A 27,819-nucleotide genomic window follows, 5' to 3' on the forward strand; every position below is an offset into this window, starting at 1 on the left:
TATTTCTTATGAATTACAGCCAATTTATGTTTTTTCTTTTATGCCAGAATCTTTATGTATATGTTCCTTGCTGGTCTTGGACTTCTGGTTGTCATTGGCCTTCATCAACTCCTAGAATCTAGAAAGGTAATTAATGTTTGAACAACTTTTTTTTTTTTTTTTTTTTTTTTTTTTGTACTGGGGATTGAACTCAGGGGCACTCAACCACTGTGCCACATCCCCAGCCCTGTTTTGTGTTTTATTTACAGACAGGGTCTCACTGAGTTGCTTAGTGTCTCACTTTTCCTGAGGCTGAATTTGAACTCGAGATCCTTTTGTCACTACCTCCCCAGTCGCTGGGATTACAGGCATGCGCCACTGCGCCAACAGCTTGAACAACTCTCAAAGCCATTCTTTAAAAGTTGTCACAGTACTAAGTTAAGCTTGATCTAATTCTTCATGACTTCTTACTCTCACTGTAGATTATTCTAGAGTTACAGCTTCATTGTACCTTTTTAAAATGAAACCCAAAGGTGAAACTTTGGATATGTGACTTGAATTTGTTGAGACTTTGAGACATGCACACAATTAGTGTCCTTTGTCTACATCCTTTAGTGTGACCTGTATACCTGTACTATCTTTTTTTTTTTTTTTTTTTTCAGTACTGGGGATTAAACCCAGGGCTACTTTACTACTTATCTATAACCTCAGCCCTTTTTTATTTTTTATTGAGAAAGGGTCTTGCTAGTTGCTGAGTCTAGCCTTGAACTTGATATCCTCCTGCCTCAGCTTCCTGATAAACTGGGATCACAGATACGTGCTACTGCACCTGGAAATTATTTTCACTGTGAATTACCCTAGAATTTTTATTCCTGAAATTCAGAAAGTTTTTTTTTACCTAGAATTACACTTTTTCATGATTTTTTTTTTTTTTTTTAGTTTTGTTAGTTGTAGATGGATACAATACTTTTTATTTATTCGTTGCTGAGGATCAAACATAGTGCCTCACGTGTGCAAGGCAAGCGCTCTGCCACTGAGCTACAATCCTAGCCCCTTTCATGTTTTATCTGAAACCCACTCAACTTTTTATTTTCACTTCATTATTCTTAATTGTGGGGCTTATTCTTAGTGAATGAGTTCTTTCATTTGCTAAAGAATGAATTTGACTATATTTATCCTATTGATCAAACATCTACTTAATTAAGCGTAACACTGAAGTACTCACCCCCATCATGGTTCTCTCTGGATTTGGTGGCTAACCTTCCATCATGTCTCTCCCCTTTTTCCTCATTCACTCTCTCTCTCACTTCTCTTCTTCCCACACCACAAAAAGGAAAACCCATCCCATTCTTTTAGTGGGAATGCATTACATCATTTGTGTCAAATACTGTAATATAATCCTTTAGGCCGTAAACAGATGCTCTCCATTTTCAGAGTGTTTATAACTATCTTTGTCTTATTTTCATAACAGTTGGATTTTTGCTGTACATTCATATATTTGGTATAACTGACTACAGTTTGCTTTTTCATTTAAACAAAGCCATTTTCAGTTATTCTTTGTATTCAGAATTAACTTATGATCTAAACAAATAATACTGCTTATAGATAATGAGGTTTTACTTGTTTAGTTGTATCTAGCTTACAGTGTCAGATAGCCTTTTTGCAACTTTTTAGTAATTATTCTGAATTTCATTGGCCAGAAATTTATTCTTTGATTTTGATTCCTAAGTGGAAAGAAAATCATTGTATAAGTAGACATTCTTGTTTTGTCCACCAGTGGTATAACACAAAGTTTTATAGCAAGGATAAAAGTCTTTTATTTTTATTATTTGTAGTACTGAGAGTTGAACCCAGTGGCACTTCGATACTGAGCTACATCTCCCAGACCTTTTTAACTCTTTATTTTGAGACAAGGTCTCCATAATTTGTTGAGGCTGACCTTGAGCCTCCTGAGTGGTGAGGATTATAGGTGTGTACCACTGCACCCAGTTAATTCTTTATATTAATGCTAGACATGATTTTACTCTTCTAGTGAATAAAATATTTGTTAGGAGTATGTTTTAACACTGGAAAAGAACATAATTTATTTACTAAGATCAGATAAAATTTTTTGATTGTGTTTTAAAAATTAGAATAAGCAACATAATGGAACTCTTTTGAAATACATTTCTCTTAGCGCAAGAGACCCATACAGAAAGTAGAAATGGGTACATCAAGTCAGAATGATGTTGACATGAGTTGGATTCCTCAAGAAACTTTGAATCAAATCAGTAAGTAGTCTTACAAACTTGGTGGGAAGTATTTCTCTTAAATGAAAATTAAATATTTTAGATTTAGCAAAAAAAATGTGGTAATACTACTTAGCATTTGTCTTTTCCATTGTGTAGAATCTAGAACAATGACTAATGAAGACTTTGAACATTTATTGTTTTTAGTATTTTTTTATACTTTCATTTAGAAATGCCTCCAAACCTGCAGTTTATTTACAAATGTGTGAATTCTTTACATTCCTAATCTTTTTCCTGTCTCTTTTCTTTCCTGTTGCTTCAGTGCAGAGTAGAAGAGGTGAGGCAATTAATTTTTCTAATGCTGTTTGCTAGAGTTTTGGGGGCTCTTGTATAGCATATGAACGCTTTATAGCAAATTTGATGAGTAATGCAACAGTTTTCTAGTACTAAATTTTATTGGAAAAACCACTCACTAAACCTAAAATACTACCTGATAGTTTAACCTAACAAATCTTATTACATAGGCAGTTTGTTAAAATAACTATTTAATGTAGGAATTTTTTCCCTCCTGGTGAAGGACTTTTAAGAAGCATTTATTAGAAAGCAGTATAGCCTCATTGCACAGTTTTAGATTGTACAGTAGTGAAAAAGTCAGCTCCTGGCTTTACAAATCCCATTTTCAACAAATGATTGGTGTTAAGTTCACATTTGTATTATAGGTATTTTCTGTACATATGTTTCTATAAGTGTTCAGTACAGGTGGTTTTTCACTCTTTTAAAAAAAAATGCTAATAAATACCCTTATGTGTAAATTCATAGGATGACTTCTTGAATGTAGAATCAATAGGTCTCAGGTTATGTGCATTTTAATTTTTGTAGAAAGTGTCCTATTTCCATTCCAAAAGTTAGTACTAATTTATATTCTCAGGGGTGTGTCCTCCAGTTTCACTAATCTTTCTTAAGTATTAAATGTTATGAGTGTTTTAATTTATCATTAAAGAATGAGGTTCAACTTTTTTATACATGCATTTACTGACTTTAGTTTTTAGTTCCTTTTTTTGTTTTGTTTTTTGTTTTCCTTTGCTTGTTCAAGTCCTTAGTTTTAAAAATTGAATTGGCTCTCTGTGAGCTATCTCTCTCTATTCCAAATATAATTACCATATGACAGGTACTTTATTAAAAGTGAATACAAAATCTTGAGAGCTTGGTAGGACCTTCTAGGAAAGGAGGAAATCACTCCCAGGAACAGTCGACCTTTGTTTGGAGACTTGAACAGTTGGAGAAGGACTCTTCAAGGTTTTTTGTGCTATGCTAAATACTTTTGCCCTATCTTCTAGGCAAAAAGTAGCCATCAGACACTTTAAAGTAGATGAATAACAATTTTATGTTTTAAAAATAATTTATAATAGCTTTGTGGAGGACAGCTGGCTACAGGAGCTACTGAAAACCGAGATGCCAGTTGATGATTTCAGGAATGTACAGGAGAAATAATTAGGGCCTAAACTGAGGCAGAAGTGTTGAAAGATGTGCAGCATTGAGGACTTTTGATGACGCTGTTTTTGTTTGTTTTTGACTGTTGTGAGAAGGTGGAACCATTAATGTCCCATTGTCTGAGGGGGCAGCCAGAGCACACAGGATGGACAGGAATGAGTTTGGATTAGGTGTGTTGGATAGGGGCTTGGAGGTGTGGCTCAATGAGAGTGTGTTTGCTTGGCATACACAAATACACAAGGCCCTGGGTTTGATCCTGGAAAAAAAAGACATGTTGAGTGGGAAGATCCTTAGAAATTCCTGGGTAAGGCAGTGCAGGAAGTGTTTAGAAGTTGCATAAATGAGTCCGGATTTAGAGACATAGGGAAATGATAACATAGGTCAATTCATGGGAGTAAATAATTTCTGTAAGGACTAATTGCTCATCATCCTGACACTCAGTATGTAGCTTGAAGTAGAGACCATAGCCTATTTATAGTTTATTAGATTTACTTATGAAGTCTTTATATTTAAAATACACATTATCTATAAACAGTTAATTCTAAAAGTCTTCTGCAGAATTAACTATCTCCTTTTTAAAACAATAAAAGTTAATTAAAAAGTTATGTAATCCCAATTATTTGGAAGGCTGGGGCAAGAGGATCGCAAATTAAAGGCCAGCCAGGGCAGCTTAGTGGTAGAACACTTGCCTTGCATGTACAAGGCCCTGGGTTCTAGCCCCAGCACTGGGGGGAAAAAAGAAAAACAAAAACAAAAAACTGTTAAAGTCATAAAAATGGTTATGAAGCCACCACCTCCCCAAAAAAATTTTTTTTATGTTACAAATAGATTGGGGAGTTGGTTTCATTGTACCTTTCTCCTAAACATCATCCATGAACTTAAAAGCTAAGAATTATTGCCCTGTGAAGCAAAATTTAATCTTGTATAATAGGAAGTAGGCAAAGTAGGTTTGTATCATTCATGTTTCCCAAGTGCTCAAAAGATGGTTGGCTTTGAGGTCACTAAAATTATTTACTTTTTTGAGATAGGGTCTCACTATATTGCCCAAGGTGGCCTTGAATTCTTAAAATAAAGTGATCTTCCTGTCACTACCTCCTGAATAGCTGGGCTGTAGGCGCACGTCACTGTGTCTGACAAAATACCATCACTTTTCAGGAAGTAACCATTTTATTTCATATAATGCCAGTTTGTGTTGAGATTTCTTCGTTTAATTCAAATAATCCTTTACAACTTTTTGTTGTTGATTTTGATTTCATCAGGAAGATGAATTGCATCTAGTTTTTAAGTCTCTTACGTGCTTTTTAATTTATAATAGTGCCAAAAGTGCTTCTCCGAAGAGTGTGTACATATCCCTGGGAAGTCTTGCATGGAGGCAGGTTTGGACTCACTCAGTAACTCTTGGGTGGGGCCTCAGCTTTCCTGTCCCTGACAAGCCCCCAGCAATTCGGTGCTGCTGGTTCATACTGAGTAAAGAGGCTCTGAAAAGTCCTTCCTTCTAGAGTTGTCTCATAGTTTTCTCCAAGCATCTTTTAGCTAACATTTGTTGAAACTGGTAGCTAAGTCTATTAAGTTTGGTTAACTTTAACTTCCTCATTTTTATCCCATAAGCAATTCTTCCTGCATCTCATGAAGCAGTACAACATCTGATTGCCCCACCATGAGTGATGTTAAAGTGAGCGTAGGCTCTGGGTGCCAGCCTCAGGATCTTTCTCAAAGAGATGAGGCCTTTCTTCTGCAGGCTGGAAGTTACCTGTGGGGTGTATTTTGACATCACAGAGATGTGCAGTTCTCTAAACTGCTCACTACCAGTTTATAATTCTTTCATAAGAAAGATGTGTCACAAGAGGTAGAATTGATGACTTTCAATTGTAATTTTTTCTATTTTAACTAATTGCCAAACTTTTATAAAGTAGCACTTTCATCAACTGGAACTGTAGTCACTAATGTCCATTGGAAAGATAGGGTAAATCCTTACTACTTCTCTTTAAACAATACTCAAAGAAAAAAGTTAGTATAAAAGCCACCCAATGGTGACAGAAAGTTTTCCTCATTTTCTTTTTTAAAAAAATTACTGTATATAAACTTGGATTTTCGTGAAATCAGTATGTTTCAGTCAGCACGTACTTAAACTGAAATTCTTAGTTTTTAGCTCTTGGGATCCCTTTTAAATTGCTGTCAGTCCTAACCTTTTGACCTTCAAATGACTGGTTACCTACTGGCCCTCATGGAAATCCAAATTTATTCTGTGCATTTTCTGCTCAAGATACAGAGCTGGTTGTGTCTCCAAAGACCCATGAATGATACTAGAAACTAAAATGCTGGGAAGTCATTAATTTTTGGCTTCTTGTTTCAGATGAAAATCTTTTAAAAATCATGTATTCATACAGATATCTTCAACTCAGTTTAAACCAACATTTTTATTTTCAACTCCAGGTTTTTTTCTTTTTTAGCTGTAGATGGACATAATATCTTTATTTATTTTTATGTGGTGCTGAGAATCAAACCCAGTGCCTCACACATGGGAGGCAAGCGCTCTACCACTGAGTTACAACCCCAGCCCCTTAACTCAATTTTAACCAATATTTTTATTTGATTTTGTACTTGAATTTTTTTTTCCTTCCTCTTATGCTTAATTCTTTAGCGCCCTGACTCTCAAACACAAGCATTCCTTGGAATAACCAGGAGGGCTTGTTCAGCACAGATTGTTGAGTCTCCCATCCCTAGAGTTTCCAATTGAGCAGGTATAACGTGAGACCCAAGAATCTGAGCATCTAAGTTCTCAGGTGATCTTGATGGAGCTGTGCTGGATCATCCTTTGAGAGCCACTATGGTAGAAGATGGTTTTAGAGTAAAGAACTTGAGCCAAATTGCAGATAGCTTAGGAAAAACAGCTGTTTCTTTCAAAGTTGGGACATGAACTTTATATACTTGAGGACAGAATAAAGAAAACCAAGAGAAAATTGTGAAGAACGTGGAACAGAGCATGTGTTTGGAAGTAAGAGACACCCTAAGCTTTGAGGGCTTAGCTTTGCAGAGGAGCAGTCTGACACCTCAGGGTTCAAGAGCCTGAGAGGTGAGAGAACTCTCCTCTCATCACAGTGTAAGAGACTTGGAAGCAATTCGAACCCAATACTAAGCAGGTTTTTCCTGATAAAATTTTGTTTGGGGTTAGGGTGCTTCTTCCCCAAAGTTTTTTGTTTTGTTTTTTAAACTATAAAGTGTCAGGTTAGCTAATTTTCATAAAGTATGGGATTTTTGCTTAATAATTGTATTTTAAATCTACATAGGGAAACCTGAATCAGAAACTTTTGAGAATATAGCTTTATGTAATTTAGCTTAATGCTATGGGTCAAAACCCAGGGCCTTGAGCATCTAGGGCACGAGCCATTGATACACACCAGTAGTTCCAGCTCCTTGGGAGGCTCAGGCAGGAGGATCACATGAGGCCAGCATAGGCAACTTAGACTCTGTTTCCAAATAAAGACAGTGGGATTTAGCTCAGTGATAGAGCACCTGTAGGTTCAGTCCCCAGTGGATCAAAAGAAAATGAAAGACCAACAGAAGGTATGTCTAGTCTTTCTTTCTTTCTTTCTTTTTTTAAGAGTGAGAGAGGGAGAGAGAGAAAGAGAGAGAATTTTAATATTTATTTTTTAGTTATCGCGGACACAACATCTTTGTTTGTATGTGGTGCTGAGAATCGAACCCGGGCCGCACGCATGCCAGGCGAGCGCGCTACCGCTTGAGCCACATCCCCAGCCCCTAGTCTTTCTTTTTTTAAAGAAATTTCTACCACCAGTATTTTTTAAAAAGAAAGGGCTGGGGCTGTAGCTCAGTGGCAGAGCACTTGCCTAGCATGTGTTGAGGCCCTGGGTTTAAACCTCAGCACCACATAAAAATAAACAAATAAAATAAAGCATTCTGTCCATCTACAACTACAAAAATTAAAAAAATTTAAAAAAAGAAAATTTTAGATGATTTTTCTTACTGACTCAAAATAGAAGTACTCAAAACATGTTTATTTTCTCTTAAATAAATGCTACTAAGAATCTAGTATAAGAAATAAAGGAAGAGATTTTTAAAAATATGCTTATGTGCATGGAATAGCTTTACATTGAATACTAATTTCCTTTTATCTGATGGCTCATTCCAGATAAATTTGTATAATTGCCAAAAATTATGTAAACTGCAGGACTGTATTTATAAATTTAATTTTTTTGGTACCGAGGATTGAACCCAGGAACTCAGTGACATCCCCAGCCTTATTTTGTATTTTATTTAGAGACAGGGTCTCACTGAGTTGCTTAGTGCCTCATCATTGCTGAAGCTGGCTTTGAACTCGTGATCCTCCTGTTGCAGCCTCCCGAGCCACTGGGTTTACAGGTGTGCTCCACCGCACCCAGCTGTAAATTTTAAAAATTCATTAGGAGACAACAAGTATTTTTTGAGCTAGACATACCATACTTTTAAAACTATTTTTAAGAGTTTATTTGTGCATGAACATGTTAAATTGTAGAATTCAGGATTCTTGCATGGTGTCTGCAATGGTATAGTTACCAATATCAGATATTTTTTTCCTCAGAAAAAAATGTTGCAAATTTTCATTTTAACTGGAGTTACCCTTGAAGGATTATCTTACAGTTAAAAGCTTGTAGCTAAGTAAGAGATTGTACCATAGATGTTATCCTTGCATGGATGTGTGTTTTGAACTGGTGATGAAGGAAGTGCTTTTGCCTGTCTTTTTGCATGTAGTATAAGTAAGCTGGCAAGCTTAAGATATTCTCTCTCTCTCTCTCTCTTTTTTTTTTCCCCCCCAGATAAAGCTTCACCAAGAAGGCTGCCCAGGAAGCGGGCACAGAAGAGATCAGTGGGATCTGATGAGTAAATGTTCCTTTGTGCAACAATTCAGTCTGTACTTACCCTGCCCTAATGTTTTTCGGCCTGATGGGAATTAGTGCAGAGAAGCCATATCACCATAGAAGGCAACTACTACTTATGTGTGGACTGAGCAATCAGAGTCTGTGGCGATAATATTGCTGAAAATGCACTGCATTCGTTTTTCTAAAGTAACAAATTTTGGGTTTTTTTTGGAAACCATTAAAATCTATGTGTGCGTGTGTATGTATGTGAGCAGTTGGTATTACCAGAATCATTGTTGAACTGCCTGAAGTATGCCTTTAGAATAATAAGTATAATGCCATTTTTCTTCCTTTTAGGTACTTTTTGATTTTTATCCCCAAATACAATGAATATTTGCCTCCAATATAATTGTAGATACCCTACCTTGAACTGTTTTAAGGGAAGAAATAATTTGTTTCTTCCATGGAATTGCTCAAATCCCAACTGATGGCACAAATTAGCATTTTGGTTGTGGTTGCCCTCTTATAATTAGTATTCTAAAGGCACAAGCAGGAGATGCTGCTCTTTTGGCAGTAGAATTGTTTTTGGTATTTTTATGTTGTTTACTATAATGCATACCTTAAGGAAACTTCCCATATGGATTCAAGGAATTTTAGTTATCTCTTGAGCAACAAAATTGTGAAACATGAAAATTCTGATATTGATATATGAATCCTAATCCTACCCATTTTTTAACAAAAAGGAAATAGTACATTTGTGCAAACTGAGGGAGAGGTCTGGAATGATCTTAGACACACTTAGGTTTTTTGGTTTTGTTTTTGTGGTCCTGGGATTCAAACCCAGGGCCTTGTGCTTGCTAATAAGCAACTACTGTACCACTGCGCTACAGCCCCAGCCCTTGTTTTATTTGGTTTTTTAAAAAGGAAATTTTGCTCTTCTTAGTAAAAGTACCCTTTCTTAAGAAATACTGCCTTGTTCTGCAGATCAAAGTGTAGGAAACAGATATATTCCAACTCATCTTAATCTCCAAAAACATGAACTAGAAATTTTTAAAGCAGTCACACAGTTGTTTGTTATATAATATTTGGGGGATTTTGATTATTTTGTACCTTTTTTTTGGGGGGGGGTTAATTCAGAAAATTCCAAAAGTTTAAGCACTTAGGACCTCAGAACCAAAATTAAGTTGGACTTCATAAAATCCTTTAGGGACAAAAAGACTGAGAAAATAAAATCCTTTTAGTAGGATTTTATGTAGTAAATTAAGTTTTGGCACTATTGTCAGACTGGATAAAGGATAAATTAAAAGTTACTATGAACAAATCCCCCCCCCCTTTCCCTGGTCCCCCTTTCCGTCTGTAAGCCACATATTTTTTATAACCAAATAGTAAATGAAATTTTAGTGGCTCCTTAATTCCTGACTTCTGTTCATTCTCATCATCTTCAGTATAATCCCCCAACACACACACACACACACACACACACACACACACACACTCATGCCCACACATACAAAAAAAGAAATGATAATAAAAGAAAAAATATACAAACAAATCTTTTTCAAGCTGTTTTAAGTATTTAAATATCTGAGCCAAAACCAATGACGTTAGAAGTTATTGTATAATTATTGATCATTTTGCAAGTAGGGACTGAGATGTCGCATTACCTATATTGGCATTGCTGGACTATAAACTTTCTAAACCTTTAATATGAAGTGTTTGAGTTTTTAATTGGGATGTATGTTCAGTAGTTTATTTTGAAAACTTTTATGAGGTCTAAGTAATTTGTAATGTAGGAAACTGTTCTTCCTCTCAAGGAAAATTTTCCAGAATATTTTTGTTACTATCTAAGTTTGTGAAACTACTAGAACATAATGCAGTAAGGTGTAATTACAAAATTTTAAATGACCTCTAGAGAGTATTACTGAATATGTAGGCAGTACAAAACCGTACAGAGTTACAGCTGCTGGCCCTTCTCACTCCGAAGTAATTTGCCTTATATACCAGCCCTTCCATTTCTGAGGTTCAAATTAGTGCCCCAGAAATGTAGAATGTATTATTTGTTATGTTTTATTTTTTATTATAGATTGGTAACAGTTGAAAACTCATAAATCCTTAGATGCCAGGGCTCTACCATAGCATCAGTAAGTATTTAGCAGAAACTAACTCCATAATGAATGGAATTCGATTCCACACATGGTTTGTTCAAGCACACTTAATAAGTAGCCTATTTTTAAATGTCTTTTTTAAATGTAAATACTTGGATGAAGTTTTCTTTGTTTTAATATATTCATTTGCTATACCAATCATGGTTTCAGAATTTATTTTATGAACAGTTTGGTTTCAGAATCCGTAATATGAACTTAAGCCTCTCGTCTATTAAATCTGCCACCTCCATGTGTGGGAATGTGCTCACTAAGCATAGAGCTTGCTGTGGTTGTGTAGCTTTATTATTCTAGTTATGGTCTAGCCAAGTTAGGGGCAGTTAGGGCTGATCCTCAAAGCTTTGCCTGAGGAGAGGAAAGGTAAATGGGGCCTCAGAGAAGCCTAAGGGGCGATGGTAGAAATCAGAAGGCAAGAAGCATTGACATGATGTTAATGAAGTTTTTAATCTTAAGTAGCTTTAGTAAGTGTGACTTCGAGAGGCAGAAAAGGTATATTTAGACCTTAAGAAAATAAATAAAGAGCTGTTGCCTTAAAAGTGCATTTATGCCAGGTGTGGTGGTGCACTCTTGTTATCCTGGCAATTATCACAAGTTCAAGGCCAGCCTGGGCAACTTGGTGAGACTCTGTCTCAATAAATAAAAAGGACTGGGAAGTAGCACAGTGGTTAAATGCCCTGTTTTTAATCTCAGTACCCCTTACCCCTAAAGGAAAAATAAAAGGTGTATTTGTAGCACATATGCCTAGAATTGTATTTTGGCTAAGTTGAGAAGTAAATAATATAACATTGAAATCTTGAATGACTTATTTTGGAGGTATAGTAGATGATATTATAATATGCAAGGCTCATATGTTATTAATTTGCAGTACAGAGATATCGGATATCCAAACCCTGAGTATGAAGAGAGATTTGCTTGGATAGTGCATTTAAATAATGAACAAAAAATTTTTTTTGAGACAAGGTTTCATCATATTAACTCAGGCTGGCCTCAACTATTAGGTTCCCCTGCTTTGGCCTCTGGAGTAGCTGGAACTACAGATGGACACCATTGCACCTGGCATGAGTTCATTTTTTAACTCAAGACATTGTCTCTTGCCAAGATTTTGATAGGCTATACTTTTGAATTTTCAGTCTTTACTTTCAAAATTAGATGTTGGTATAAACTTAGGGACATTTCTAGATACACTTGAAGTTACTTTCATTGTTTTGAATGGCATTATTCATAGCTATAGAGCTAAAGTCTGTACATTTTCTCTAATTAAAATCCTATTTTCTTTGAACTACCATTTCCAGCTTAGTGAAGAACAAGATCCTTGTTATTCGGGTAAGTGGACTGTTAGGTTTCACTGTTAGTCTGATCTGTATATGAGAACATCACCCTTAAAGGATTTTTCTGCCTTTTGCTGCTAGGGATTGAATCCAGGTGCATTCTATTCCTGAGCTACATCTCCAGCCCTTTTTATTTTTTATTTTGAGACAGGATCTCACTGCATTGCCAAAGCTGCTTCTAACTTGCCATCCTCTTGCTGCAGCCTCCCAAGTAGGTGGGATTATGTGTGTGCACCACTGCACCCAGCCTCTCAGAGGATATTTAGGAAGAAAGAACAACATGAACTGACTTGCAGACATCTAAACAATTGCTTGAATTTTGCTTTAAATTGTATGAATGTTGCTAACTAATATTTATATGATTTTATCCTTTTTTGATTACACAAAAGCTTGAAATCTTAATGGTACTAAATTATATCACCTGATGTTCTGGGAATTTTTGGTTGGTTGGGTTTGTTTGTTTTAGGTTTGGGAATTTTTAAGAACAGAGTTTGAGGGATGGAGTTGTGGCTTAGTGGTAGAGCGCTTGCCTGTCACAGGTGTGGACACTGTGTTCCATCCTCAGCGTCACACAAGTAAAGATATCATGTCCATCTACAACTAAAAAAAAAAAAAAAACAGCATGGCTGGGTATGGTGGTATATGTCTATAATCCCATTTTCTTTGGAGGCTGAGTTAGGAGATCACAAGTTGAAGCTCAGACTGGGCAACTTGGCAAGACCCTGTCCCAAAATAAAAAAGTCTGACAATGTGATAGAGTGATAGAGTGCCCCTAGGCTCACTCCCCAGTACCTCAAATAAATAGAGTGCTTAGGTTTGGACACCATGTGTAGATGCTTTTCAAGGAAGCAGAAGAGAAGGGAACTCATAAACTAGACATCAGCTGTGTGCAGTGTTCTGTTGGGCCTTGTCATTTACCATCTCTGAACCCTCACAGCTCACTGAGGGAAGCAGAATGTTCTTGTTCTATAGGTGCAGATCCCTGAATTTAAATAACTGCTCAAAGTTATCAATTATTGTCTCAGAGTTGTCTTTTTTCTAAAACTCAATGTTCTTTCTCTATTCCTTGTGTAAGTTGGAAATTTTATAAAACCAAGCATTTGGACATCTTAAAAATACTTGTTTTTCAGGGCTGGGGTTGTGGCTCAGCGGTAGAGTGCTTGCCTAACATGTGTGAGGCCCTGGGTTCGATCCTCAGTACCACATAAAAGTAAATAAATAAGATGAAGTTATTTTGTCCAACTACCACTAAAAAATAAATATTAGAAAAAAAGAATTTAAAAATTAAATTCTTGTTTTTCAGAATCCAGCAACCAGAAAGTTCCTATGACCTTGCTACTGAATATACATAAATGCATACATAAATGTTTGCCTGCTGTACAGCAGTGTACACATTCCACTCAGTGCCAGAGCACCATAAAACCCCAGTCTTCTACACTGTTTTAAATTGATTTGTTGTGGTATGTATATATAGTTATTTGAAATCGACATTTTATTTTTATGATAAATCAGTTACAGTACCCTGTTTATTACAAGACATACCTCTTTAAAGTAAAGACTGCTTCCCTGCTAAACAGAAGGGTACTCTTTAAAAACATCTTCTGCAAGAGAGGTCTAAAAAGTTGATTGGGTTTTAAGCTGTGAAGGGTTGAAAGATATCTGCATTAAGATGAAAGTAGGGTGTCTGCTTGGGTGGTACAACCAAGTAGCACTAGATCTGTGGTTCCAGCTTAAGGCTTCTTTCTAGTTTCTTTTTCTTCAGTTATTGATTTCTCTTAGGCACAGTGGAATATTAAAAAAAATCAGTATATCGTACCTGAAAAACACAGTGTAGCTTTCATCTCTAAATCATAGTCAAATTGTGTCTTGTTTGTACCTCTGCTGGCCCTTACACACACTTATGGAGTACCTCTAACGATTCATCTTCCCTGATGGTAAACTGAGCCCTATATTTTGTTTGTATTTTTTTATCCCTAGTTTCTAGTTCATAATTATGTGGAAATCCATTACAAGTGTTAAAAGAAACAACAGGAATCTCTGGGCTAGTTTTCACTTGCATTCTTCCCTGTGATTATAATGGCTTATAAATATTCCTGGTGATAATCCAGTAGTGTCATTGGCAGTTTCATCGTGAGTTTGAAATCGTGGTATGGTGTAGTCTTTTATATGTTGAGATATCTTAAAATGTCATAATTGTATGGTTCCATTAACCTTCAGTCCCCTGCTTAGTACAGTATTATTAAATGAATATAGCCCAGCACAGTGGTGCACACCTGTAATCCCAGTGACTTGGGAGGCTAAGGCAGGAGGATCGCCAGCCTTTACAACTTAGTGAGACCCTGTCTCAAATTTTTAAAAAACAGCTGGGGATGTAGCTCAGTGGCAAAGTACCCCTAGATTCAATCCCTAGTATCAGGGGAAAAAAAAGTTATTTAATGGTTTGTTCTTTAATGCTAATTGTTTAGTAAAAGAAAAGAATGAACAAGCTTCATGTTACACTGCCTTGATTCAGATCCCAGCTCCCCTCTTAGTTATAGGCAAGTTGTATAACTTAATTATGTCAGTGTCAGGTGCTGTCTGGTACCTGCCTCCTAGGGTTGTATGTCAAGTACTTAAACACTACCTAGTATGGGGTAGGCCGTGGGTGATTACTCTTATTGTTGTAAAGCACTGTGTTAAAGCAACACCCCATGAAGCACAGGAGTCAGGCTATATGTAGTATATGGCACTTTGGGGACTTCAGTGTGTAGTAAGAAATACATTCTACTAAGTATGCAAGCTAATGTTCTTTTTTGGCTAAAGGGTAAAAGTTGTGAGATGGGTGTGTAACATGGCTCGCATTGTAGATTTCGTAATGAACCAGATAGTAAGGCTGGCAAGGGGCATCTTTGTACTCAATCTGTTAGAGCCTATACGTCTGGTGGGTTCCTTTTCAGAATGTTTGAAGAGGCTACCTATTTTCCACTGATGCTCTTGGTGTTCAACTGATCTCAGAATTTCTTTCAGTATCAGACTGAGCCTCCCAGAGACAGTCTTATTTCTGAATAAATTGTTTCCAGAAGTCATACTGGTCTGTTAACCAGCCTTAAATTTGTCAAAACAGGTGCTTACAGTCTAAAGGCACTTTGGGAAGGACGATGAGCGATTCCTTAGGCCAGGAGAGTATTCAGGGTGAGCTGTCCAACACTTGCTCTGTGCTCCTTCATATATTTTCACGGTGTCCTCTCAGCTCCCCTAGAGGACCCTCTTGTTCCCCAGGAGCCCTGCAGCTCCCATTCTTCACAGGGGGTCGGTCTCAGCAGGGGTTGGCGTGAGGAGGCCTGGGCTGGGCCGTGGCGCACAGTAGCCTCACCACATTCTAGCTGCAGCTCGGGCCTTGCTTGGTGCTTCATAGACCTCAAGAGGCTTTCTGTATTTTTTCTGCGGACACAATCCAGAGTCAAAAGACACATTTGCAAATACTTTGGACAGGTTTGTAAAGACCTGTTGCCATCATTCATGATAGAAAGTAGAAAGCTGTTGACCCCAAGTACACATGAGAACGGGTTTTCATCCCCTGGGTCTCCTGAGCAGTTTGTTCAGAGCTGTGTGCTTTTTAAGGTCATGTGTTGAATACTTTGTCCTGTGACCTTTTCATACGGATGTACTCGTAGGTTTGACTGTTCAGGTCGAGGGCAAGCTGCAGTGGGGACATCAGACCTAGAGTAGCTGCTCACTGCTCCGTACAAGGCCAGGTCCACAGGCAAGACTGTGGCTGAGGTCCACTCTAATGGCAGCAGGAGGGTGTTGTCCTGTTTTCTTAGTTGAAGTCCACCTGAGTAGCAGACAACTGGTATGTTCCAAGGCCCCCGCCAAGAAGTCCTCATGTTTCAGGAACCACTAGGGAGAGTGACGGCCACCTGGCTGACAGCACCCTCAGTCCCATCTCAAGGAGCAGCCCTGCGTGAGCACTCGTGGTCCTGTCCACACACAAGGACTGTGCTGTGTGGCCACACTCCCAGCGTGCACAGAGCTGTGAGTCTTGATGGCTGAGCCTCCTCTTCATTGTCACCAGCTCCTGTCCCTCACAGGTTCCAGGAGGTTCTTTCTCTCCATTATGTAAGCCTCCTTCCCCCGACCCTCATCTCTGGCTCCTTTCCTTTGTGCCCACTGAAATGGAAACTTTCCTGAGTCTTCAGGATTCTCCGTCTCCATCTGCATCCCTGCCTTGTTTTTTCCCCCATTTCTCAAAATATCTCCTTTTGATATTTGGCCTCTTTTTTTAAGGCTTGAAGTTCCTTCTGATTCAGCTTCTGCCCCCCAAAGCCTGCTCTTGTATCTCATGGCACCCAGCTTGCCCCAGAATCTTCTTTGCTCTCCGTTCCTCCACTCATGCATTTCACCCACTGACCACTGACCCCCAGACTCATCCTCACTTCCAGGACCCTGATCTCAACCCCCATTTCTCTGAGTGATTTGTTGCCTAGCCTGGAACTCAGGTTTGCTCTTCTGTTCGGTGCTCTGCCCCGAACAGCTGGCTGTCTTCTCATTACTTCAGTCCTCATGTTTTAACTCTAAATTACTTAATTTCATGCCATTCAAACCACCTGTGAGACATTTTCACTTAAAGTCTATTATAACCCAAAACAACACAGATGTTCACTTAAATCTCCCCGTCCTACCTGGTGCCATGGCTCTCCACTTCTCCAACTTTGAATCCTAGAGACCTAAATATGGTATTTAATAAATGATTACTAATTTTAGCCCTGCTGTTAATTAAAATTAGATTTCAGTTCTCTCCCCTTCAAAATCTAAGAAATAAAAACTTTAAAGAAATCTAAATTTATTCAGTTTGGGCAAAATCTTACCTCTGTTCAAAATACCTTTATCTTTCCTGATTCACTGAAGAGGTCTTGGATTTGCTATTTTAATTTTAGCACTTGCATACTTGAAATGTGTCCTGGCAGCATAGTTTAATCAGGGTTATTGTAAAACAGGGTGAGGCTTCTTCTGGTAATTATGTCAGAAAATGTCATTTGGGTTTTGTCAATGAAAGTAGGAATAAGGAATCCATAGAATTATTGTGCAGCTTGAGAAATATTTCTGCTCTTTGAGTATCTGGAAAAGTCTGGTAAACCTAAGGTATAAGTGAGTGCCCTTCTTTCTTGTTATTTCCGTCCATCTGACGTACTGCTGAACCGCTCCACTGTTCTATCAAAGGCATCTGTTTATACATATCCTGTAATTAAAGCTGATCCTGAGTGTCCACGTGCCGTATGAAATGTTCCCTAAAGTGCCAGCACATATTATTGCTTGGGCTTAAAGATGAGAAGCACAAAAGGGAATCTAAAATACTAAACAAAGAAGTTACAATTTAAATTTCCCCTCAGAAGGTATAAGAAAAGGTTTACACACTTTCTGCATATAAAATGTCGCCATTTCAAACAAGACTGGTGATGTACAGTCAAGGTGACTCCACATGAGTTTCACATGTGCATTTGGACTTTCAACTCTTTAGGTAATGGTCATAAGTGACTCCCTTGCTTCTCCCAATCATACTGAGTTTGGGTGCCTCCAGTTGCATCCACTTCATATTCTGACCAGTTAAACATTCTGAGCACGCAGAGCAGGGGCTGTGATCGAGTTCTCTGCCTAGATAACTCAGAAAGGCAATAGTAACCTAGATTTCCTTCAAGAATTGTTCTGAGCAGTAGAACTGTGTTCTTCGCAGAAAAAGTAACTTTTGATTAGAGGCTGTGCAAATTGGAGAATCAGTCTTTGTAACTCTGTAATGTTTTTGGTCTTCTGCTGGAAAGAAAAAAATGCTTCGAAGAATGAAAAAAAAAAATAGGACAGTAAGAAGCAGCCTTTTTCTGTCTTCTCTACAGTGCTTGAAACACTCAGTATTTCGGATTAATCTGAAGCCTAATTAAAGAAATATACCAAAATGCTAAAGCAATTTTTGTGCTAGCATGGTGAATCTTTTTCCTTTTCAAAATGTTTGTAATGTGCTTATATTTTATATTGGAAGCAATAAATGAGAATGTTAAATTTATCTGAGCCTCTGACAATGAGTATAATAATCACAATGGTTATGGGCAGTTTTCCTGTAGCCAAAAAGAAAATGAGCCACTTTTTAAAACTTTACACATTTCAAGATGTATTGTCACTTTACACATTTCAAGAAAGGCAAGGTAGATTTTTAGTAGAAAATCCTTGGAGGAGCCGGTGTGGTGGAGCGCACCTATAATCTCAGCGGTGGGGAGGCTGAGGCAGGAGGATCATGAGCTCAAAGCCAGCCTCAGAAAACACAAGGCACTAAGCAACTCAGTGAGACCCTGTCTCTAAGTAAAATATAAAATAGGGCTGGGGATGTGGCTCCGTGGGTGAGTGCTCCTGAGTTCGATCCCTGGTAGCCCACCCCCCCCAAAAAAAAAAAAAAAAAAAAAAACCTTGGAGGTAGTTTTTTCCTGCAGGTGCAGGCCATCCCTCTGCTCTGAGCTGGGTGGTGCGAGGCCAAGCTCGCTGCTGCACCCCTGTCCCTGGTCTTACACCCACAGGAGCCTGAGCCTGCCCGGCTGAAAAACCTTCCTGAGCTTCCACCCTCTGTAGGCTCTGGTCTTGCCCTTCCTTGCCCCCACCTGTACCCACCCCTCATCTGCTAGCACCACACTCAGCAGCGGCTCCCTTGGCTGTCATCCCCTCTGCCTGGGCTCAGCCCGGCTTCCCTGGCTGTCTGCCTCCCGCCTCCCCAGCCGAGGCTCCCCATGGAGGCACCATCTGAGCCTGGGAGTCACACAGCCAGCTTTGTTGCCCTCATCCACTTGCCTCTCTGTCCTTGCATTGTGAAATGTGAGCTTTAAGACAAGAATTGTTCAAGTCACCAGATTGTCAAGTTTTAAAACAGTACCTGGTTGCTGTTCAATAAATGTGAATTCTAAAATCATCACAGCCACACAGTGAAATGGGTACATCCTCACTTCGCAAATAAGGAAGTTTGCAAAAAAAAAAAAAAAAAAAAATTGCAGAAAATCCCCAAAACAACAACAAGGAAAACCTCAGTTATTAAGTGGCAGAACTGAGATTCGGACACAGGTTTGTCTTGTCTGGAGCCTTCACGTGGTTAGGCTGCCTCCCTCCTAACATGGAGAGTTTTTTCCAGACCTCCTCCCAATTCACTGAAAACCAGGAGGAAGGTAGGAGTTGAGTCCCCCACGCTGGGATTCCCAGATGCACAAACTCAAGTTGGAATTTCCAGACTCACCAGTGCACCTGGGGGATTCTGTGCCAAAATGAGCCTGGAATGGCATTTTGGTTGTATATTGCAGCTTGGCCAAGAGGCATCTCCCAAGATGAGAACTAAGAAAACTGGCAACAGAGTGCGCAGGAGTGGTTTGTGTGCAGTTCCGTTGTGAGTTCTCTGAGCGGAAGTTAGTTGCTGAGGCTGACCTTGAACTTGAAATTCTCTGCCTCAACCATGCCTGACTATAAAAAAGGAAGCAAAACAATAGGAGATAACAGCTGTAGCTTCAAAATGAAAAGTTAGTTCCTAAATTGTGAGCGAAATGTAATCTCAAATATTTTTTTCCTTGAATGCATAATGCCAAACTTACCAAATGATACCAAGTGGAAACAACTAAGTAACCTCTGACAGGTGCACAGATCTGCCCACTGGCCATAGCAAGAACCCCTGGAGGAGAGAGAGCAAACAAAACTGCTGGTAGAAGTTCAAGTCCCCTTCAAGTACTGTTTGGAGTCGGAAGACTAGCTATATCTTAAATATATTTAAAAACGTATCACTAAGTTTCTTATAAGGGAATAATTAGTTACTTGTGTCAGCGGTGTTTGGTTTCTTAATTTTGAATCAGTAGTATCTCTCCACTGCAGGAATTCTTCACGGGATCCACAAATCTTAACTAGCGTCCAGGCTCTCTTGATGGCTGGCTTCACGGGTGTGTTCTGCTGCCATCTACTGCCCACAGGTGGCACAGCACAGTGGTTAGCAGTGACTTAACCCATTCCCAGGATTGTCCTTTGGTGTTTGCCAGAAAGTAGGAGAATTCCAGAAAGAAGAAAGACCGTTAGGATGAGCTGGCTCCTAAAACTAACTGCCTCATCTAGCCGGCCACGCCCACCCGCCTGCAGGCCTGTGCGTCAGCCCACCCCAGAGCACACATCACAGTGCAGCACAAAATCCTGCTTTGCTGAGATGTCAGTGAAATGATCTTGGATTTTTAAGTTATTTGAATGGTTTGCATCAGTAGAAAGATGAATGCTTTAAGAGACCCTGTCCCCTTGGGTCACCTTCAAAGCTGGTCAGCCACACTTAGAATGTGCTCTGGAGAGAAACAATCTTAGGGCAGACAACACTGATCACCCCCTTCCTCCACGTCCATGCCTGTATACACACGTGCTGGTCCCAGATGAACAGATCACGTTTTCACATACTGGACATTAGTGTCAGATGGTGGTTAATAACTACTGGGGATAGTGCTTGTTTGAATCAAGACTCACCCACATACTGCCTGGGTAAGTCTAGGGAAGTCACAACGAATCTCAGCCTGTTTCTGTTGCTGTAACATGGGGACAGTAGTAACTGGAGTGGCTTGTTAATCCAATGAATATTTATGAATTGCTTGCTATTTGTCAAGTGTTCATTTTTTATTATTGATTTTGGTACTGGGGATTAAACCCAAGGGTGTTTCACCACTGAGCTGCATCGCTGTGCCTGGCTAAAGATACTACGTGGGAAAAAAAAGCTGATATCAATGCCTGACACCCCCACCCCCAACGCCTTTCTAATTTTCACTAGAAGGAATGTTTATCTCCTTACGTATGCAGTGTATGCAGTGTTCATTCATCAGCCTGCTAAAAACCTTTCTCACCAGACCCTCCCCCACGCGTGCACACACACACACACACACACACACACACACACACACATACACACACATCTGTGAACCTGTATTTGAAAGGCTTGGTCCTCCTTCATTTTCCCCCTACTCAATGGAGCCTCATAGAATATTAGATCCTTTTCCGCTCAAAAGCATGATGATTGGGTGTTCACACTGTTGTGTGAGATGTGCCTTTCTTTAACTTTGTGGGTGTTCACACTGTTGTGTGAGATGTGCCTTTCTTTAACTTTGTAACAAAGTCAGCACATTACCTGTCTATGTGAAAGAATCTTAAACATCATCTAGTCCAGCTGTGCCCAATGCAGGACTGGATATTTTAACACCCTGTGTGGACATCACCTGGCCTTCCCATCTTTGAACAATTTAACCATTAATTCATCTTATATCCAAATCAACTTCCTTGTTAAGTCCTAGTTGTGCTCTACAGATCTTAGAAAAAAGTTTGCTCTCCCTTAGGACAGCTCTTTATATATTTGAAGAGAGTTATCACTTCCTTTGTCAAAAATCATCTTTTAGGGCTGGGGTGTATCTCAGTGATGGAGTGTGTTTGTCTAGCATGTGTGAGGCTCTGGGTTCCATCCCAGCATCACCAAAAAAAAAAAAAAAAAAGGATTCAGAGCTGGATGTGGTGGCTGATGCTGTTAATTCCAGTAACTTAGGAGGCTGAGGCAGGAGGATCACAAGACCAACCTTAGCAACTTAGCAACAACCTGTCTCAAAAAATAAATAGGGCTGAAGTGGTAGAGTGCTTGTCTAGCATATGTGAGACCCTTGGAAAGGCCTAAATCATGGCTTGAGATGAAAGATGAAAATAATCTCCATAAAGTCTCTGCCCCCCAAATGCATTGCTTCAACGGTGAGTTCTTTTTCTTATTCAGCGTTTGCAAGCTGAGTTACCATAACCTTGGGAGGGGAAAAGGGTTGGGCTGGCTCATGTGCCAAGTTTGGGGTGCCGGCCCCAGAGTCTGGCCCCAGAGTCTGGCTATGGCTCGTGGCTGGGGCCCAGAATAACCATCTCAACAGCCCTGCTGGCCTCCCACAAACATTCTGCAAGCTGCTCCCCGGGAGGCTCTGGGCCCTACCTGATGGCCCCACCTGATGGCCCCACCCGAGCTACTCCGCCCTGCTCACACCCAGGAAGCCCCTGATCTGCCACGTAGGACAGCACACACATGCCAGCAGCCAGCCACTGGGGCGAGCTGCTCCTTAATGTCAGCATTTTTTCTTTTGTACTAGGGATTGAACCCAGGGACACTTTACCACTGAGCCACATTCCCAGCCCTTTCAATTTTTAAATTTTGAGACCCTAAGTTGCTTAGGGTGTTGTTATGTTATTGAGGCTGGCCTCCAACTTTCGATCCTCCTGCCTCAGTCTCCTGAATCCCTGGGATTACAGCCATGTGCTACTGCACCTGGTTTAAGTCTCAACCTTATACAGAACCCCCTTTTCTTGATATTTCTTGTGTGAGAAACAAATTGGAACTTGGGAGTGGAGCCCAGGGGCCTGCATGCTGGGCAGGAAGCACCCCCTCCCACCCCTCCTGACATTTTATTAGCTCTCCACTTGAGGGAGGTCCTGATACCACTTTTTTATAGATGAGGAAATTTAGGAAAAGAAGCTGGGACAGAGACGCAGGCAGGCTGGCCCAGGGGTCCCCCATGCACCCTGCTGTGGCACAGGGATCTCCAGAGAGTGCCACCCAGACGCACAGTCCACTTCCCCAGGGTATCTCGAACTCAGAACAGGAGCTGGCCGGTTCCCTGTTCTCAACCACTTCCTCCTGTATTTCTCTTGGGTGGAACCATCATTTCCACAAGAAACTCCCTGGTGGCAGGTCCCCTCCCTCCCCCGTCTCCTAACTCTTAAATCCAGCTCTTCTTCATCCTGTTAACCATCCACGTGCTGAGGTGGAGCTGTGGGGAGATTCCTGGCGTAAGCCTGCCTGTGTCCACGTCCCAGCTTCCTTTCTTACGCTCCCTGTCACCAGGGCTCTGCAGAAGAGGCGTGGGACACACTTGGCGCCTGTGTGTAGAGGGAGCACTTGCCAGGTGCCAGCAGCCCCTGCCTGCAGCACTGTGACCCACACTCCCAGATGCCCATCTAGTTCCCTCCAAGCCCGCCCAGCCCAACCTGCCACTGTGGTCACCAAAACGGCATCCTGCCCCGTTGCTCTCCCCAGCGGAGAACCTTCCAGTAGTTCCTGACAGGTGGCAGGAGGAAGGCCACCAGTCCCTCGTCTGAACGTCTGAAGGTGTAGTTCATGTGATATCCACCGCCCTCCCCACGCCTCTGCCCTCTCCCTGGAGGGATGATCCCAACACCTGCCCTTGAAACACCCAATTTGGGGGTAACCCTTCATTTTGATACAATGTTAGACTTACAGAAAACTTTGCAAAATAGTGCAAATTCTCCTTATTCTTCACCTTCACCCAGATCACCGTGGGTATTTTGCATTGGCATGCATATGCACACACACACACACACATACACACGCACCATGTATAAATATTTTCTTCTGAGCTATTTGGTAGTGAATTTCAGACATATTGTGCCCTTTTACCCCTAAATACATCAGCATGTCTTCAAAGAACACGCATGCTCTTACATAATCAAATTATAGTTATCAAAATTAGAAAACATTCATGCAATATCTTCTAATCTACAGGCTATGATCAGATGTCACTAACTGTCCCAGGAATGCTCCTTACAGCTCTTTTTGTTCTGGTTCAGGATCACGCGTTACATGAGTTGTCACATCACCCTATTTCCTCTTATGTGACACTGCGTTTTTAAAGAGTTGAAGCTTGTTATTTTGCAGAACATCCCCCAGTTAGAGTTTGCGTGGTGTTTTTTCAGAATAATACGCAGTCTTCCTGCTCGGCGGGAACAGCCCAGAAACAATGCTGGGCCCTTCTCAGCAAATCGACGGGCCACATGCTCATGCTGCTGGGTTGTCCCACTCTGGGTGATAAGAACACTCAGGACTTATTTTCTTTCAACTTCAGTTTTCTAAGGAAGCCTTCTTGGACCTTCCCACTCCAGTTAGGTCAGGTGTCCATTCCATAAGGCCCAGGGGCGGAGTTCATTCACACTGACCCAGGCAGCATGTGTGCACCACATCCCTCGACTGCAAGGCCCACCTCTTGCTCAGTAGAGTGGCCTGAGCAAGAGGCACTTAAAACGTGTTTTTTCAGTGAATGAGTGAGAGAGAACATGCGGGAGCTAGTACAGTTTACAGAGCAGCCGTGTGTCTGTCTGTGCTTCCTCTCTGCTTTTATTCATGAAGCATGGCAGACGGGGGTGTGGCGGGGGTGGGTTTCTGTTTGTGCCAGATTGTCACTGAAAGCATGCAAGTCTGACTCCATCTCGGTTCAGAAGCATGGTATTTAGCCTTCCTTTGCGGGGTGACTGGGCCAATTCTAGAGACTTTGAAGTCCCACCCTAGAGCTTTCCACGAGTTTCTTGGTGGGAGGAGAATGGGAGTGGGGGACACTCTGGGCCTTTGGTGGTGTGAAGTGTTGGGACTCTGCAGAGCACATAGACAGACTTTCATAGTGAGCTGGCCTCCGCCCTGCAGCCTCTGTAGAGCCTGTGTGTCACACCAGGGAGGGAAGTGGCCCCAGGGACACCCCGCAGCCTCTCACATCACTGTCCCCTCTGCTCTTTCAGACGCAGGAGGAAGGAGATGCACTGAGGCCTCGGGGCTCCTCAGCTCGGCTGCTCAAGCCTCCCTTGGCCTTGGAGGCTTCTGGAAGAGCCCTGGACACGGTTCCGGAAGCCTGGCCGTCTCTTCTGTCCTGTTTTACTCTTTGTGAGACGTAGGCCAGCGCTGGCCTGCTCAACTGGATCCTCATGTGGGTCCCTCTGAAGTCACCGCTGGGAATGGCTGTCGCTAGGCTTCGTGGCTGATGAACAACAGCTGTTGTGTGTTGTTCCTGGGTGGTGATTTCCTGGGAAACCAGGCCTCCGCTGCCAGCCAGGAGGACGGGAGATGTGGGTCCCCGTCAGCCAAGACTGGTGACCTGCGCGGCCCAAGCTGTAGGCTCATTCAGGGCAGCTCGCTCTCACCTGGTGACACAGATGGCAGCTGGGGTCAGGAGCCAGGGGGCCATGTGTGAAGCGAGCTAGAGCAGCCCTGTGACAGGACAGTCACAACACACACCTTAGCAGCTTCCAGTTCCCTGTGAGGGACATGCTCAAAGATGAGTGTCCTCAGGAGCTGGCGGGGAGCCGTCTCAAGGTGGAGTGGTCCCCCGCCAGCAGGGCCTCCGTGGAGGTGGCGCTGGGGCCCCAGCTGGGTAGTGCTTTGTGTGGACGTGAGTGATCATGCCTCAGGACCAGAGCTTCCTCCCAGCCGGGCTCCTGGACACCCGTCTCTGTGCTGGTGCCCTAATGGCCCCTGGGGTCTTCTGTTGTGCTGAATTGAGTTGAATTGCCTTGAATCAAATTGGACTAAAATAAATTGAATTGAAAGGCCTACAAACAAGAATGAATGTCCCCGTGGAGTGCCAGGCCCTGGGGGGTCAGAGCTGAAGGAGGCATCCCTGGTCACACCGCTGGGCTGTGAGGGTGCTATGGACTTGCAGTGAGAGCACATTCAGGGGTGAGGGGTGGGGGAGGGGAGGGAGGAGTAGGGAGGCTGGGGGGTGACCTTGGAGCTGGGCCTTGGAGTACTGAGTGGGGAAAGAGAAAGCAAGGGTAGGAAGTGGCACTGCAGTGGAGGAAAGGCAGGGACCAAAGAGAGGTGACGCCGGCTTATCTGTGCCTGTACACGTGCACACAGAGGAGAACGCCCCCACCCAGCCTTCGACCCCCAGCATGGAGACCCCAGGAAGTGCCCCCGCCACACCTACTCGGAATCCCAGGCAGATGGCCCAGGAACTTGCATTTTGAAAGACACTGTAAAGTGAATTCAAAGATCCAGATGGCCTGGGGGACAGGGGGGAACCCGGATCCCAACCTGTGTCCAGTAACTAACTGTCACACTTCCTTGCACACCAGAACCACCTGGAGGGGCTTGTCGAAACTGCTAGGCTACAACCCCGGATTGCTGCTGCTGCTGAGAGGAATCCACACAGACAGGAGGAAGCCCCAGGGGCTCTTCTGAGGAGCCAGGAGAGCAGCGCTATTAGGAGCCCTTAGATTTGACAGATGTACCTTTTTTACGGGCGCACCCAGTCTAGGTTCTAAGCCTTCCCCTCCATACAGAAGGTGCTCTGGACATGGAGCCTTGCCCAGTGCCCCTGAATCTGAAGGAGGGTGAGCCTGGGTCCTTGGTTTCTTGGGGCATCTGGGGCCCCTTACTCCAGGTGATGCCCAAGCTGCCCTACAGAGGTCATGACTGAGGCCACTCAGCACATCTGGGCATCCAAGCAAGCCCAGCTTCCTGCAAACTGTAGGGACTGCTGTTCATTCTTGGGCCGGTCACTGCTTGGATCCACAGCCCCCAAGAGCTGAAATAAAGCCCCACTTGAAGTGGTAAGTCTGTGGGTGCTGGCGCCCCCTTCCCGCCATCAAGGAGCTGGTACTGTGCCCAAAACAAAAGACACAAGCACACCAGTTGTCAAGTCTCACCTGGCAGGTCTAGCTCCTGGGACTACTCACAGGCCCAACCTGGCCCAGTCAGGGTCCTGGAGGGAGGAAAGCACAGGTTCATTTGAACAGGGACATGGGATGTAGCTGTAAAGGGATTAGAGGAGGCAAGGCCTGGATGTAGGAGTAAAGAGAAGTCTAAGTCACCTAGGCCAAGAGCTGCAGGGAGCTCCCTCCCCAGGGCCGAGCTCAGCCCTTGCCTGAGAGCACTGCTGGGCCCACATGGGGCCTGCTGGGAGTCTGTCTCTAGGGTGTCAGGTGGCTGATTGTGCAAGGGACAGCACCTTCCTGCAGGAAATAGGCTGCAACCACTGAGGAGGGGTGCAGGGGGAGGCGCTGGACACAGCAGGGCCTGGTGCTGGGGCATCCACGTGCGGTGCCGGAGTGGACCAAGCTGGCGCATGAGAACCTTCCTCTTGCAGTGTCTCCCCACTGTCCACCGGAAGGGAAAATATCCAGAGGAGCTGGATCCATTGTCTCAGAGCAGACAATGAAGTGTGTGAACTTGGAGCCACTTGACAATTGAAAAGGCGGGCATGACTCCCAAAGATTGGCTCTTCACTCGGGAGCCCAGGGTGTGGGAGTTGTCAAAGCTACTCTTGGAGCCCAACTCAAGGGCTCCCCTGTCAAGTCCCTTAACACTCTAGACACCAAATGACTTGCTCAAGGTCATACAGCTGGGTGGGGTCGTGAGCAACTATAGCTTGCTCTCCACAGCCCCCTGCTCTGTCTCTCAGGAAGGGCTTTTGTCATTAAATTGGGCAAGGAGACTGATAGTACCCGGAGCTGAAAACCCTGTTTGTTTGTTTATTTGTTTGTTTGTTTATTCTGGTACCAGAGATGGAACCCAGGAACACTTTACCACTGAGCTGCATCCCTGGTCATTTTTGTGTTTTGTTTTGTTTTTTTTAATTTTGAGACAGAGTCTTGCTAAGTTGCTTAGGACCTTCCTGAGTTGCTGAGGTTGGCCTCAAACTTGAGATCCTCCTGCCTCAGCTTCCTGAGTTGCTAGGATTACAGGTGCGCACCATTGCACCTGGCCAAAAAACAACAACAAAAAAATATTTAAAATGAATAATCCCAGCACAGGAGAGCTCACAACACAGGTGTCTAGTATGAGGACAGGGAGTTTCCTGACATTCCAACAAACAAAAACAGAACCCTTTCTCCTTCCTTTGAAATCTATGAACTCTTTAAGTGAAATGTGAGGAGCAGACAGTGTAAGTGATATACCCCCTTCTACACTCAGTGTAGCCATTGGAGGTACCTAGCAAAGACTGGTTGCTTT

The 27,819-nt window shown here is 42.1% G+C and overlaps 1 protein-coding gene and 1 long non-coding RNA gene across 4 annotated transcripts in view; one reads left to right on the forward strand and one right to left on the reverse strand.

Annotated features, from left to right (window-relative positions):
- SSR1 (signal sequence receptor subunit 1) overlaps positions 1–27,079 on the forward strand; it is a 38,802-nt gene extending 11,723 nt beyond the window's left edge. The window contains exons 6-9 of one of the 3 annotated variants that reach the window (XM_081296030.1): positions 48–126; positions 2,156–2,249; positions 8,513–8,576; positions 24,609–27,079. In XM_081296030.1, coding sequence (XP_081152156.1) covers positions 48–126; positions 2,156–2,249; positions 8,513–8,576; positions 24,609–24,633 — 262 coding nt within the window. In that variant the 3' untranslated portion in view covers positions 24,634–27,079. Of the gene's footprint in view, positions 1–47; positions 127–2,155; positions 2,271–2,529; positions 2,595–8,512; positions 10,050–24,608 lie in introns of those variants that run through there. The other 2 variants (XM_081296031.1, XM_081296032.1) reach the window with 2 other exon arrangements.
- Positions 17,054–24,602, reverse strand: LOC308650091. Its single transcript, XR_014022243.1, has 2 exons — positions 21,155–24,602; positions 17,054–21,109 (listed from the first exon to the last, which is right to left on the reverse strand). It is a non-coding gene; the product is annotated as an uncharacterized lncRNA (long non-coding RNA).
- Positions 27,080–27,819: the final 740 nt, after the last annotated feature.

This window comes from Spermophilus citellus (assembly GCF_964194105.1).
Source record: "Spermophilus citellus genome assembly, chromosome: 5".
NCBI classification, from domain to species: domain Eukaryota; kingdom Metazoa; phylum Chordata; class Mammalia; order Rodentia; family Sciuridae; genus Spermophilus; species Spermophilus citellus.